General features: G+C 51.1%; 1 protein-coding gene across 1 annotated transcript in view; it reads right to left on the bottom strand.

Annotated features, from left to right (window-relative positions):
• The window catches only part of LOC139409580 (solute carrier organic anion transporter family member 2A1-like), a 54,174-nt gene that overhangs the window by 22,899 nt on the left and 15,427 nt on the right, over nucleotides 1–15,848 (bottom strand). The window contains exons 2-3 of the mRNA XM_071154948.1: nucleotides 1,444–1,581; nucleotides 668–830 (exon numbers count right to left, since the gene is read on the bottom strand). Coding sequence (XP_071011049.1) covers nucleotides 668–830; nucleotides 1,444–1,581 — 301 coding nt within the window. The remainder of the gene's footprint in view (nucleotides 1–667; nucleotides 831–1,443; nucleotides 1,582–15,848) is intronic.

Below are 15,848 nucleotides of genomic sequence, written 5' to 3'. Positions count from 1 at the left end.
ATCCATCTACTCTAAATCCATCCATCCACTAAATCCATCCACCCTAAATCCATCCATCCACTCTAAATCCATCCACCCTAAATCCATCCATCCACTCTAAATCCATCTACTCTAAATCCATCCATCCACTCTAAATCCATCTACTCTAAATCCATCCATCCACTCTAAATCCATCCATCCACTCTAAATCCATCCATCCACTCTAAATCCATCCATCCACTCTAAATCCATCCACCCTAAATCCATCCATCCACTCTAAATCCATCTACTCTAAATCCATCCATCCACTCTAAATCCATCTACTCTAAATCCATCCATCTACTCTAAATCCATCTACTCTAAATCCATCTATCCACTCTAAATCCACCCATCCACTTTAAATCCACCCATCCACTCGATGACAGGCGGAACCAGGTCCAACACACTGGGACTGCTGTTTATAGAGACTGACTGTGGATGATACTTGCATTGCCATAGACCCTGTTTGAAAACTCACAGGACCAGTTTCCCGGACACGGTAATAGTCCTGGACTAACAAGTCTTTTCTACGATATTCTGTGTGATGGAAACCCAACCCATGTAACCTACCCTCTGACGTAGTGGTGTATCCTTGGTGTTTCAGGGTACTGTCGCTGTAATAGAGATATATTTCATCCCAACATCTTACCATGTATGACAGAGTCATAGTTATAGGGCTGGGACAGGAAGTGAGGTAGGGCCAGGATGAGAGCGCTGATGGACATCAGCAGACCACCCAGTCCGATGAGACGAGGCCGATGGACCCTGCTGCCCAGGTAACTCACAAACACTATCAGAATTGTGTTCCCCACCTAGAGGGAGGGAGGGACAGAGAGAGAGAGAAGGGAGGGGGCAGAGAGTAGGGGAGGGACAGAGAGAGAGAGAGAGAGAGAGAGAGAGAGAGAGAGAGAGAGAGAGAAGGGGGAGGGACAGAGAGCGAGAGAAGGGGAGGTGGGGGGACAGAGATAGGGAGGGAGAAGGGGAGGGAAAGAGAGTGATAGAAGGGGGGGCAGAGAGTAGGGGGGAGGGACAGAGAGCGAGAGAAGGGGAGGGGGGGGCAGAGAGAGGGAGGGAGAAGGGGGAGGGAAAGAGAGTGATAGAAGGGGGGGGGGCAGAGAGTAGGGGGGAGGGACAGAGAGAGAAAGCGAAGGGGGAGGGAAAGAGAGTGTGTCAGAGACATTATGACCAGGAGAATACAGTAGCAATACACACTCAGTGAATGGCTGCTTTTTTTCTACTCGTTATCTTAGTAGCAAGGCTCGGACAGCGCTTCAACAAAAGCGGGTGGCATACTCACATAATACTAATATAACGAGTCATATCACAACACCACCCAGTGCTTATGCATTTCTACTCTTTAACCACCACCTGAGATGAATCTAACATGACTTCTTTACCGAGCTGTGGTTACTGGTTGGCTCTTACCTCGTGCAGAGAGGAGATGGTGCCAGAAGAGAAACTGCTGAGGCCAAAGCGTCTCTCGATGGTGGTGATGGTGCTCTTAAAGTAGGAACTGTAGAGCAGCTGGGTGAGCTGCAGCAGGCCATGACACAGCACAAACAGCTAGATAGAGAGAGACAATACGTTAGAGAGAGAGAGAGAGGGAGAGAGAGATGGAGAGAAAGAGGCAAGAGAGAGAGAGAGAGAGAGAGACAGAGGCAGGAGAGAGAGAGAGAGGCAGGAGAGAGAGGCAGGAGAGAGAGGCAGGAGAGAGAGAGAGAGAGAGGAGAGAGAGAGAGTCAGGAGAGAGAGAGAGAGGCAGGAGAGAGAGAGAGGCAGGAGAGAGAGAGAGAGGCAGGAGAGAGAGAGAGAGAGAGGGGCAGGAGAGCGAGAGAGGCAGGAGAGAGAGAGAGAGGGGCAGGAGAGCGAGAGAGAGGCAGGAGAGAGAGAGAGAGGCAGGAGAGAGAGAGAGAGGCAGGAGAGAGAGAGAGGCAGGAGAGAGAGAGAGGCAAGAGAGAGAGAGAGAGGCAGGAGAGAGAGAGAGGCAGGAGAGCGAGAGAGGCAGGAGAGAGAGAGAGAGAGGCAGGAGAGAGAGAGAGAGTTAGGAGAGATAGAGACGCAGGAGAGAGAGAGAGAGAGAATGAGAAGAGAGAGAGAGAGACGCAGGAGAGAGAGACAGAGAGAGAGAGAATGAGAAGAGAGAGAGAGACGCAGGAGAGAGAGACAGAGCGAGAGAGAGAATGAGAAGAGAGATAGAGAAAATGGACAGCCTTTGGATGGACAGCCTTTATTTTAGCCTCCAGCCAAAGTACGCAACACATCCCACATCAGCTGTCTAGTCCAGACCCAGACCCAGCTAAAGTAAAAACAATTAATTACAACGTTATTGTCTATGTCCCAAATGGCATCCTGCTACCAACAGAGTGCATTACCCTTTGACCTTTGGGCTCTGGAAAAAAAAGTTGTGGACTATCTAGGGAATAAGGAACCGTTTGAGATGCACTTAGAGTAAAAAAAGAGGATTATGTTTGCCAGTGTCAGTGAGTTTCCATCATCTGCTCCTGACTGAGACGACAGACTCAGAGCGCTGTAGCTTACAGCAGTTGAAAACCTGGCTGTTCTGAAACCAGCTGGTTGGCTGAGATACATCTGAAGACACTGTAGGTCAAGAACGTCACCAGCTGGTTGGCTGAGATACATCTGAAGACACTGTAGGTCGCCGACGTCACCAGCTGGTTGGCTGAGATACATCTGAAGACACTGTAGGTCAAGAACGTCACCAGCTGGTTGGCTGAGATACATCTGAAGACACTGTAGGTCAAGAACGTCACCAGCTGGTTGGCTGAGATACATCTGAAGACACTGTAGGTCGCCGACGTCACCAGCTGGTTGGCTGAGATACATCTGAAGACACTGTAGGTCGCGGATGTCACCAGCTGGTTGGCTGAGATACATCTGAAGACACTGTAGGTCGCGGATGTCACCAGCTGGTTGGCTGAGATACATCTGAAGACACTGTAGGTCGCCGATGTCACCAGCTGGTTGGCTGAGATACATCTGAAGACACTGTAGGTCAAGAACGTCACCAGCTGGTTGGCTGAGATACATCTGAAGACACTGTAGGTCATTGATGTCACCAGCTGGTTGGCTGAGATACATCTGAAGACACTGTAGGTCGCGGATGTCACCAGCTGGTTGGCTGAGATACATCTGAAGACACTGTAGGTCACGGACGTCACCAGCTGGTTGGCTGAGATACATCTGAAGGAACTGTAGGTCAAGAACGTCACCAGCTGGTTGGCTGAGATACATCTGAAGACACTGTAGGTCGCCGACGTCACCAGCTGGTTGGCTGAGATACATCTGAAGACACTGTAGGTCATTGATGTCACCAGCTGGTTGGCTGAGATACATCTGAAGACGCTGTAGGTCATTGATGTCACCAGCTGGTTGGCTGAGATACATCTGAAGACACTGTAGGTCGCAGACGTCACCAGCTGGTTGGCTGAGATACATCTGAAGATACTGTAGGTCGCAGACGTCACCAGCTGGTTGGCTGAGATACATCTGAAGACATTGTAGGTCAAGAACGTCACCAGCTGGTTGGCTGAGATACATCTGAAGACACTGTAGGTCAAGAACGTCACCAGCTGGTTGGCTGAGATACATCTGAAGACACTGTAGGTCAAGAACGTCACCAGCTGGTTGGCTGAGATACATCTGAAGACACTGTAGGTCGCCGACGTCACCAGCTGGTTGGCTGAGATACATCTGAAGACACTGTAGGTCATTGATGTCACCAGCTGGTTGGCTGAGATACATCTCAAGACACTGTAGGTCGCGGATGTCACCAGCTGGTTGGCTGAGATACATCTGAAGACACTGTAGGTCGCGGATGTCACCAGCTGGTTGGCTGAGATACATCTGAAGACACTGTAGGTCGCCGACGTCACCAGCTGGTTGGCTGAGATACATCTGAAGACACTGTAGGTCAAGAACGTCACCAGCTGGTTGGCTGAGATACATCTGAAGACACTGTAGGTCATTGATGTCACCAGCTGGTTGGCTGAGATACATCTGAAGACACTGTAGGTCGCGGATGTCACCAGCTGGTTGGCTGAGATATATCTGAAGACACTGTAGGTCACGGACGTCACCAGCTGGTTGGCTGAGATACATCTGAAGACACTGTAGGTCAAGAACGTCACCAGCTGGTTGGATGAGATACATCTGAAGACACTGTAGGTCATTGATGTCACCAGCTGGTTGGCTGAGATACATCTGAAGACACTGTAGGTCATTGATGTCACCAGCTGGTTGGCTGAGATACATCTGAAGACACTGTAGGTCGCCGACGTCACCAGCTGGTTGGCTGAGATACATCTGAAGACACTGTAGGTCATTGATGTCACCAGCTGGTTGGCTGAGATACATCTGAAGACACTGTAGGTCGCGGATGTCACCAGCTGGTTGGCTGAGATATATCTGAAGACACTGTAGGTCACGGACGTCACCAGCTGGTTGGCTGAGATACATCTGAAGACACTGTAGGTCAAGAACGTCACCAGCTGGTTGGATGAGATACATCTGAAGACACTGTAGGTCATTGATGTCACCAGCTGGTTGGCTGAGATACATCTGAAGACACTGTAGGTCATTGATGTCACCAGCTGGTTGGCTGAGATACATCTGAAGACACTGTAGGTCGCCGACGTCACCAGCTGTTTGGCTGAGATACATCTGAAGACACTGTAGGTCATTGATGTCACCAACTGGTTGGCTGAGATACATCTGAAGACACTGTAGGTCAAGAACGTCACCAGCTGGTTGGCTGAGATACATCTGAAGACACTGTAGGTCAAGAACGTCACCAGCTGGTTGGCTGAGATACATCTGAAGACACTGTAGGTCAAGAACGTCACCAGCTGGTTGGCTGAGATACATCTGAAGACACTGTAGGTCATTGATGTCACCAGCTGGTTGGCTGAGATACATCTGAAGACACTGTAGGTCGCGGATGTCACCAGCTGGTTGGCTGAGATATATCTGAAGACACTGTAGGTCACGGACGTCACCAGCTGGTTGGCTGAGATACATCTGAAGACACTGTAGGTCAAGAACATCACCAGCTGGTTGGATGAGATACATCTGAAGACACTGTAGGTCATTGATGTAACCAGCTGGTTGGCTGAGATACATCTGAAGACACTGTAGGTCATTGATGTCACCAGCTGGTTGGCTGAGATACATCTGAAGACACTGTAGGTCGCCGACGTCACCAGCTGGTTGGCTGAGATACATCTGAAGACACTGTAGGTCATTGATGTCACCAGCTGGTTGGCTGAGATACATCTGAAGACACTGTAGGTCATTGATGTCACCAGCTGGTTGGCTGAGATACATCTGAAGACACTGTAGGTCGCCGACGTCACCAGCTGGTTGGCTGAGATACATCTGAAGACACTGTAGGTCATTGATGTCACCAGCTGGTTGGCTGAGATACATCTGAAGACACTGTAGGTCATTGATGTCACCAGCTGGTTGGCTGAGATACATCTGAAGACACTGTAGGTCGCCGACGTCACCAGCTGTTTGGCTGAGATACATCTGAAGACACTGTAGGTCATTGATGTCACCAACTGGTTGGCTGAGATACATCTGAAGACACTGTAGGTCAAGAACGTCACCAGCTGGTTGGCTGAGATACATCTGAAGACACTGTAGGTCAAGAACGTCACCAGCTGGTTGGCTGAGATACATCTGAAGACACTGTAGGTCAAGAACGTCACCAGCTGGTTGGCTGAGATACATCTGAAGACACTGTAGGTCATTGATGTCACCAGCTGGTTGGCTGAGATACATCTGAAGACACTGTAGGTCGCGGATGTCACCAGCTGGTTGGCTGAGATATATCTGAAGACACTGTAGGTCACGGACGTCACCAGCTGGTTGGCTGAGATACATCTGAAGACACTGTAGGTCAAGAACATCACCAGCTGGTTGGATGAGATACATCTGAAGACACTGTAGGTCATTGATGTCACCAGCTGGTTGGCTGAGATACATCTGAAGACACTGTAGGTCATTGATGTCACCAGCTGGTTGGCTGAGATACATCTGAAGACACTGTAGGTCGCCGACGTCACCAGCTGGTTGGCTGAGATACATCTGAAGACACTGTAGGTCATTGATGTCACCAGCTGGTTGGCTGAGATACATCTGAAGACACTGTAGGTCGCGGATGTCACCAGCTGGTTGGCTGAGATATATCTGAAGACACTGTAGGTCACGGACGTCACCAGCTGGTTGGCTGAGATACATCTGAAGACACTGTAGGTCAAGAACGTCACCAGCTGGTTGGATGAGATACATCTGAAGACACTGTAGGTCATTGATGTCACCAGCTGGTTGGCTGAGATACATCTGAAGACACTGTAGGTCATTGATGTCACCAGCTGGTTGGCTGAGATACATCTGAAGACACTGTAGGTCGCCGACGTCACCAGCTGTTTGGCTGAGATACATCTGAAGACACTGTAGGTCATTGATGTCACCAACTGGTTGGCTGAGATACATCTGAAGACACTGTAGGTCAAGAACGTCACCAGCTGGTTGGCTGAGATACATCTGAAGACACTGTAGGTCAAGAACGTCACCAGCTGGTTGGCTGAGATACATCTGAAGACACTGTAGGTCAAGAACGTCACCAGCTGGTTGGCTGAGATACATCTGAAGACACTGTAGGTCGCCGACGTCACCAGCTGGTTGGCTGAGATACATCTGAAGACACTGTAGGTCATTGATGTCACCAGCTGGTTGGCTGAGATACATCTCAAGACACTGTAGGTCGCGGATGTCACCAGCTGGTTGGCTGAGATACATCTGAAGACACTGTAGGTCAAGAACGTCACCAGCTGGTTGGCTGAGATACATCTGAAGACACTGTAGGTCGCCGACGTCACCAGCTGGTTGGCTGAGATACATCTGAAGACACTGTAGGTCAAGAACGTCACCAGCTGGTTGGCTGAGATACATCTGAAGACACTGTAGGTCAAGAACGTCACCAGCTGGTTGGCTGAGATACATCTGAAGACACTGTAGGTCGCCGACGTCACCAGCTGGTTGGCTGAGATACATCTGAAGACACTGTAGGTCGCGGATGTCACCAGCTGGTTGGCTGAGATACATCTGAAGACACTGTAGGTCGCAGACGTCACCAGCTGGTTGGCTGAGATACATCTGAAGACACTGTAGGTCGCCGACGTCACCAGCTGGTTGGCTGAGATACATCTGAAGACACTGTAGGTCACGGATGAAAAATGTCAACCTGGAGTTGCAGTGAAAATGTTTTCAATTGGAAACTGAATCTATTTTCTCTTATTCTGCCTGAAAGTGCACTGCTTAATCCTCCTAGCTTTTCCATAAAAGGCTAGGAGGAGTAATCTCCATGTAGAGCTCGTATGTTGTCTCGTCTTTCCAGATCCAACGGGTTCACATTGCGAAAGGTACAATGCTTTACAAACATTAAAGTACAGTGTTCAGTGATTGATGATGGCAGTGTGACAGTGTTGATGCCCATTCTGTGTTCTTTTTTCTCTCATATTGAGAGAGAGGTCTTAAAAAGGAACATACAAAAGAACAGTGGGTTTACTTAACTTATAGTAGAGAACAGTACGTGGAGGTCTAGGGAACGCTAAGCTGTTTGTTTACCCTGTACTTCGCTTCAAGAGAGGAGTGAATCACTTAAGTTTGCTTTGCTTACAATCTTGTCTTTGGATCTTTTTTTCTCTGACACAAAGACACGCTGTGATGAAATTTACATTGGCTGCTGCCCAGTGGTCTGGAACTGGGAGGGGACTGGGTCTGTCTGTCCTGTCTGTTATACCTGTCTGTCTGTATGTCTGTATGTATGTATGTCTGTTATACCTGTCTCTCTGTCTGTCTGTCTGTCTGTCTGTCTGTCTGTATGTATGTATGTATGTCTGTTATACCTGTCTGTCTGTCTGTCTGTCTGTCTGTCTGTCTGTCTGTATGTCTGTATGTCTGTATGTCTGTTATACCTGTCTGTCTGTCTGTCTGTCTGTCTGTCTGTCTGTCTGTCTGTCTGTCTGTCTGTTATACCTGTCTGTCTGTCTGTCTGTCTGTCTGTCTGTCTGTCTGTCTGTTATACCTGTCTGTCTGTCTGTCTGTCTGTCTGTCTGTCTGTCTGTCTGTCTGTCTGTCAGATGGGCACAGACGTCACTGTGACACCCTTTCAAATATGCTGAGCCTGACTCCCAAATGGCACCCTTAATCCCTATTTACGGTAAAAACTTAAATTCATATCCCCAGCGTTTATTTACATTAAATCACTGAAGCAACAGGCCTCTATTTGAGCCAGGCCTCTAATATTAGCCAGGCCTCTATTTCCTTTAATTCACACAGCTTTCGCTCATTTGCATAGTTCATTATTTAATTCCATAATTACATAAAATATATATAATCCTTGACAGAATAGTTATTCTCTTCTCTGACTGTGCATTTTCTGCAATTTTTCACTCTGCCAATTTCTGGGTTCTGTAATTGTTGCCTGAAGTTGTAGTCCGTTTTCTTTGTGCTTTTTGCCAGTTAGCGGGAAGATCTTAGCTGTTAGCAGTCAATGATTAACAGTTTCTTACTGCCGATTAAAAAGTGAATAATTCCCATCATTGTTTTGAGTGATGACTGAATGATTTAATGTAACAAAGCAAACGTGAAACCTTGTGAACAATTTGTGGTCCTCTTTAAGCAATTCATTTAGACACGGCATCTACTTCAAACCTGGCATTTATTTGCTTAACTAATCACACGTCTGTAGACACTGTAGCTGTTGCTCCGGGTGTTAAACGGGACGGGAGGATGTTTGAAGATCAGCGTTTTACAGCAGTGCACTTTTTTTTGAACAGGGCCCATAGTAGTGCACTACACACACACACACACACACCCCAACACACACCCCAACACACAGCCCAACACACACCCCAACACACCCCAACACACAGCCCAACACACAGCCCAACACACACCCCAACACACAGCACAACACACCCCAACACACAGCCCAACACACACCCCAACACACAGCCCAACACACCCCAACACACAGCCCAACACACAGCCCAACACACACCCCAACACACACCAACACACACCCCAACACACACCCCAACACACACACACACACACCCCAACACACACCAACACACACCCCAACACACACACACACCCCAACACACACCAAAACACACCCCAACACACACCCCAACACACACACACACACCAACACACACCCCAACACACACCAACACACACCCCAACACACACCAACACACACCCCAACACACACCAACACACAGCCCAACACACACCAACACACCAACACACACCCCAACACACACCAACACACACCCCAACACACCCCAACACACACCAACACACACCAACACACACCCCAACACACACCAACACACACCCCAACACACACCAACACACAGCCCAACACACCCCAACACACACCCCAACACACACACCAACACACACCAACACACACCTCAACACACACCCCAACACACCCCAACACACACCAACACACACCCCAACACACACCAACACACACCAACACACACCAACACACACCCCAACACACACACACACACACCCCAACACACACCAACACACACCAACACACACCCCAACACACACCCCAACACACACCAACACACAGCCCAACACACACCAACACACACCCCAACACACACCCCAACACACACCAACACACACCCCAACACACACCAACACACACCCCAACACACACCAACACACACCCCAACACACACCAACACACACCTCAACACACACCAACACACACCCCAACACACACCAACACACAGCCCAACACACACCAACACACACCAACACACACCCCAACACACACCAACACACACCCCAACACACACCAACACACAGCCCAACACACACCAACACACACCCCAACACACACCAACACACACCCCAACACACACACACACCCCAACACACACCAAAACACACCCCAACACACACCCCAACACACACACACACACACCCCAACACACACCAACACACACCCCAACACACACCCCAACACACACCAACACACACCCCAACACACACCAACACACAGCCCAACACACACCAACACACACCAACACACACCCCAACACACACCAACACACACCCCAACACACCCCAACACACAGCCCAACACACACCAACACACACCAACACACACCCCAACACACACCAACACACACCCCAACACACACCAACACACAGCCCAACACACCCCAACACACCCCAACACACACCCCAACACACACACCAACACACACCAACACACACCAACACACACCCCAACACACACCAACACACACCCCAACACACACCCCAACACACACACACACACACCCCAACACACACCAACACACACCAACACACACCCCAACACACACCCCAACACACACCAACACACAGCCCAACACACACCAACACACACCCCAACACACACCCCAACACACACCAACACACACCCCAACACACACCAACACACACCCCAACACACACCAACACACACCCCAACACACACCAACACACACCTCAACACACACCAACACACACCCCAACATCACCAACACACAGCCCAACACACACCAACACACACCCCAACACACACCAACACACACCCCAACACACACCAACACACAGCCCAACACACACCAACACACACCCCAACACACACCCCAACACACACCAACACACACCCCAACACACACCCCAACACACACCAACACACACCCAACACACACCAACACACACAAACACACACCCCAACACACACCAACACACACAAACACACCAACACACACCCCAACACACACCAACACACACCCCAACACACACACCCCAACACACACCCCAACACACACACCCCAACACACACCCCAACACACACACACACACCCCAACACACACCCCAACACACACCCCAACACACACCAACACACACCCCAACACACACCAACACACACCGACACACACAAACACACCCCAACACACAGCCCAACACACACCCCAACACACAGCCCAACACACACCGACACACACAAACACACACAAACACACCCCAACACACAGCCCAACACACACCCCAACACACACCGACACACACAAACACACCCCAACACACAGCCCAACACACACAAACACACCCCAACACACAGCCCAACACACACCCCAACACACACCAACACACAGCCCAACACACACCGACACACACAAACACACCCCAACACACAGCCCAACACACACCCCAACACACACCCCAACACACACCAACACACACCCCAACACACACCGACACACACAAACACACCCCAACACACACCGACACACACAAACACACCCCAAGACACAGCCCAACACACACCCCAACACACACCGACACACCCCAACACACACACAAACACCCCAACACACACAAACACACCCCAACACACACCAACACACACACACACCCCAACACACATACAGACCACAACACACACACAAACACCCCAACACACACAATCACACCCCAACACACACACATACACACCGCAACACACACATACACACCCCAACACACACATACACACCCAAACACAAACAAAAACCCCAACGCACACATACACACCCCAACACACACACCCCAACACACACATACACACCCCAACACACACATACACACCCAAACACTTTTTTGCACTAAATCTCCTGCACCAACCTGGTCTCAGAGCATTCCGTATCAGTCTGTATGATATGTTACGTTTCGTATGGTATGTATCCATCTGTGGATGCCCATCAACCGTTTCGTGCAATACGTTACGAATTGAAATGTGTTGTTGCTAACTTTAACTTGGTGGCTAGGTGGCTAATGCTAGCTCGGAGTAAGGTTAAAGGGTTAAGGTTAGGGTTAGGGGAAGGGTTAGCTAGCATGCTACGTAGTTTCAAAGTAGATAAATATTAGTAAGTAAAGTTGTTCCTGTATATAGCCATGTTATTACCTGGTACTCCCTGTATATAACCATGTTATTTCCCGGTACTTCCTGTATATTGCCATGATATTACCGGGTACTTCCTGTACATGGCCATGTTATTACCTGGTACTTCCTGTATATGGCCATGTTATTACCTGGTACTTCCTGTTTATGGCCATGTTATTACTTGGTACTTCCTGTATAAAGCCATGTTATTACCTGGTACTTCCTGTATAAAGCCACGTTATTACCTGGTACTTCCTGTATAAAGCCACGTTATTACCTGGTACTTAGCCGGTATATAGCCACGTTATAAAGGCGTTTTCTCCACCCTCTGACGTAGTCTCGTCTTCGAGTTTGAAGTAGAAGTCCTCGTCCAAATGGAGATTAGTGATAGCTGTTCTTGTCACGATCGTGTAATGAAACAACGGACCAAGACGCAGTGTACATAGAGTTCCACATGTTTAATCAAATGAAACTCACAAAAACAACAAAGAAGAATAAACGATACGTGAAGCTCACGCCGTGCTCACAGGCAACTACACAGAAACAAGATCCCACAGAAACCAGTGGGGAAATGGCTGCCTAAATATGATCCCCAATCAGAGACAACGATAAACAGCTGCCTCTGATTGGGAACCACACCAGGCCAACATAGAAATAAATGCACTGGATCACTCACCCTAGTCACACCCCGACCTAACCAACATAGAGAATAAAAAGACTCTCTATGGTCAGGGCGTGACAGTTCTGATGTCCAGAAGCTTGTTTTTGGTCAAACGTTATGCACAAAAAAAAAGTTCCGTTCAAAACAAAAAAAATACACACAAAAGACGCACAATTGGCCTTTTTAAACGGCTGCCCTTCCTCCTCCCTTCCTCCTCCCTTCCTCCTCCCTTCCCTTCCCTTCCCTTCCCTTCCCTTCCCTTCCTCCTCCCTTCCCTTCCCTTCCTCCCTTCCCTTCCCTTCCCTTCCTCCTCCCTTCCCTTCCCTTCCCTTCCCTTCCCTTCCCTTCCTCCTCCCTTCCCTTCCTCCTCCCTTCCCTTCCTCCTCCCTTCCCTTCCCTTCCTCCCTTCCCTTCCCTTCCCTTCCTCCTCCCTTCCTCCTCCCTTCCCTTCCTCCTCCCTTCCATTCCCTTCCTCCTCCCTTCCCTTCCTCCTCCCTTCCTCCTCCCTTCCTCCTCCCTTCCCTTCCCTTCCCTTCCCTTCCCTTCCCTTCCCTTCCCTTCCTCCTCCCTTCCTCCTCCCTTCCCTTCCTCCTCCCTTCCCTTCCTCCTCCCTTCCCTTCCCTTCCTCCTCCCTTCCTCCTCCCTTCCCTTCCTCCTCCCTTCCATTCCTCCTCCCTTCCATTCCCTTCCTCCTCCCTTCCCTTCCTCCTCCCTTCCCTTCCCTTCCCTTCCCTTCCCTTCCCTTCCTCCTCCCTTCCCTTCCCTTCCCTTCCCTTCCCTTCCTCCTCCCTTCCATTCCTCCTCCCTTCCATTCCCTTCCTCCTCCCTTCCCTTCCTCCTCCCTTCCCTTCCCTTCCCTTCCCTTCCCTTCCCTTCCCTTCCCTTCCCTTCCTCCTCCCTTCCCTTCCCTTCCCTTCCCTTCCCTTCCCTTCCCTTCCTCCTCCCTTCCATTCCTCCTCCCTTCCCTTCCCTTCCTCCTCCCTTCCATTCCTCCTCCCTTCCATTCCCTTCCTCCTCCCTTCCCTTCCTCCTCCCTTCCCTTCCCTTCCCTTCCCTTCCCTTCCATTCCCTTCCTCCTCCCTTCCATTCCTCCTCCCTTCCATTCCCTTCCTCCTCCCTTCCCTTCCTCCTCCCTTCCCTTCCCTTCCCTTCCCTTCCCTTCCCTTCCCTTCCTCCTCCCTTCCCTTCCCTTCCCTTCCCTTCCTCCTCCCTTCCCTTCCCTTCCCTTCCCTTCCCTTCCCTTCCTCCTCCCTTCCCTTCCTCCTCCCTTCCATTCCTCCTCCCTTCCATTCCCTTCCTCCTCCCTTCCCTTCCTCCTCCCTTCCCTTCCCTTCCCTTCCCTTCCCTTCCCTTCCCTTCCTCCTCCCTTCCCTTCCCTTCCCTTCCCTTCCCTTCCCTTCCTCCTCCCTTCCCTTCCCTTCCTCCTCCCTTCCCTTCCTCCTCCCTTCCCTTCCCTTCCCTTCCCTTCCCTTCCCTTCCCTTCCCTTCCCTTCCTCCTCCCTTCCCTTCCTCCTCCCTTCCTCCTCCCTTCCTCCTCCCTTCCATTCCTCCTCCCTTCCCTTCCTCCTCCCTTCCATTCCTCCTCCCTTCCTCCTCCCTTCCTCCTCCCTTCCCTTCCTCCTCCCTTCCCTTCCTCCTCCCTTCCTTCCCTTCCTCCTCCCTCCCTTCCCTTCCCTTCCCTTCCTCCTCCCTCCCTTCCCTTCCTCCTCCCTCCCTTCCCTTCCCTTCCCTTCCTCCTCCCTTCCCTTCCCTTCCCTTCCCTTCCCTTCCTCCTCCCTTCCCTTCCCTTCCCTTCCCTTCCTCCTCCCTTCCCTTCCCTTCCTCCTCCCTTCCCTTCCCTTCCTCCTCCCTTCCCTTCCCTTCCCTTCCCTTCCCTTCCTCCTCCCTTCCTTCCCTTCCTCCTCCCTCCCTTCCCTTCCCTTCCCTTCCTCCTCCCTCCCTTCCCTTCCTCCTCCCTCCCTTCCCTTCCCTTCCCTTCCTCCTCCCTTCCCTTCCCTTCCCTTCCCTTCCCTTCCTCCTCCCTTCCCTTCCCTTCCCTTCCCTTCCCTTCCCTTCCATTCCCTTCCTCCTCCTTCCCTTCCCTTCCTCCTCCCTCCCTTCCCTTCCTCCTCCCTCCCTTCCCTTCCCTTCCCTTCCTCCTCCCTTCCCTTCCCTTCCCTTCCCTTCCCTTCCTCCTCCCTTCCCTTCCCTTCCCTTCCCTTCCTCCTCCCTTCCCTTCCCTTCCTCCTCCCTCCCTTCCCTTCCCTTCCCTTCCCTTCCTCCTCCCTCCCTTCCCTTCCCTTCCCTTCCCTCCCTTCCCTTCCCTTCCCTTCCCTTCCCTTCCTCCTCCCTTCCCTTCCCTTCCCTTCCCTTCCTCCTCCCTTCCTCCTCCCTTCCCTTCCCTTCCCTTCCCTTCCCTTCCCTTCCTCCTCCCTTCCCTTCCCTTCCCTTCCCTTCCCTTCCTCCTCCCTTCCCTTCCCTTCCCTTCCCTTCCTCCTCCCTTCCTCCTCCCTTCCCTTCCCTTCCCTTCCCTTCCCTTCCCTTCCCTTCCTCCTCCCTTCCCTTCCCTTCCCTTCCCTTCCCTTCCCTTCCCTTCCTCCTCCCTTCCCTTCCCTTCCCTTTCCCTTCCCTTCCCTTCCTCCTCCCTTCCCTTCCCTTCCTCCTCCCTTCCCTTCCCTTCCCTTCCCTTCCTCCTCCCTTCCCTTCCCTTCCCTTCCCTTCCCTTCCCTTTCCCTTCCCTTCCCTTCCTCCTCCCTTCCCTTCCCTTCCTCCTCCCTTCCCTTCCCTTCCCTTCCCTTCCTCCTCCCTTCCCTTCCCTTCCCTTCCCTTCCCTTCCCTTCCCTTCCCTTCCCTTTCCATTCCCTTCCCGTGCCATTATATTTCCAAGTCCCAGACTTTGGGAGCTAATTGGGGCAGGGAGCTAATTGGGGCAGGGAGCTAATTGGGGTAGCGAGCTAATTGAGGGAGGGAGCTAATTGGGGCAGGGAGCTAATTGGGGCAGGGAGCTAATTGAGGGAGGGAGCTAATTGGTGCAGGGAGCTAATTGGGGCAGGGAGCTAATTGGGGCAGGGAGCTAATTGGGGTAGGGAGCTAATTGGGGCAGGGAGCTAATTGGGGTAGGGAGCTAATTGGGGCAGGGAGCTAATTGGGGTAGGGAGCTAATTGGGGCAGGG

Source organism: Oncorhynchus clarkii, chromosome 5 (genome assembly GCF_045791955.1).
Source record: "Oncorhynchus clarkii lewisi isolate Uvic-CL-2024 chromosome 5, UVic_Ocla_1.0, whole genome shotgun sequence".
Classification (NCBI taxonomy): Eukaryota; Metazoa; Chordata; class Actinopteri; order Salmoniformes; family Salmonidae; genus Oncorhynchus; species Oncorhynchus clarkii.
Note: the sequence above shows the minus strand (reverse complement) of the source record. Positions and strands in the feature narration are given on the sequence as shown.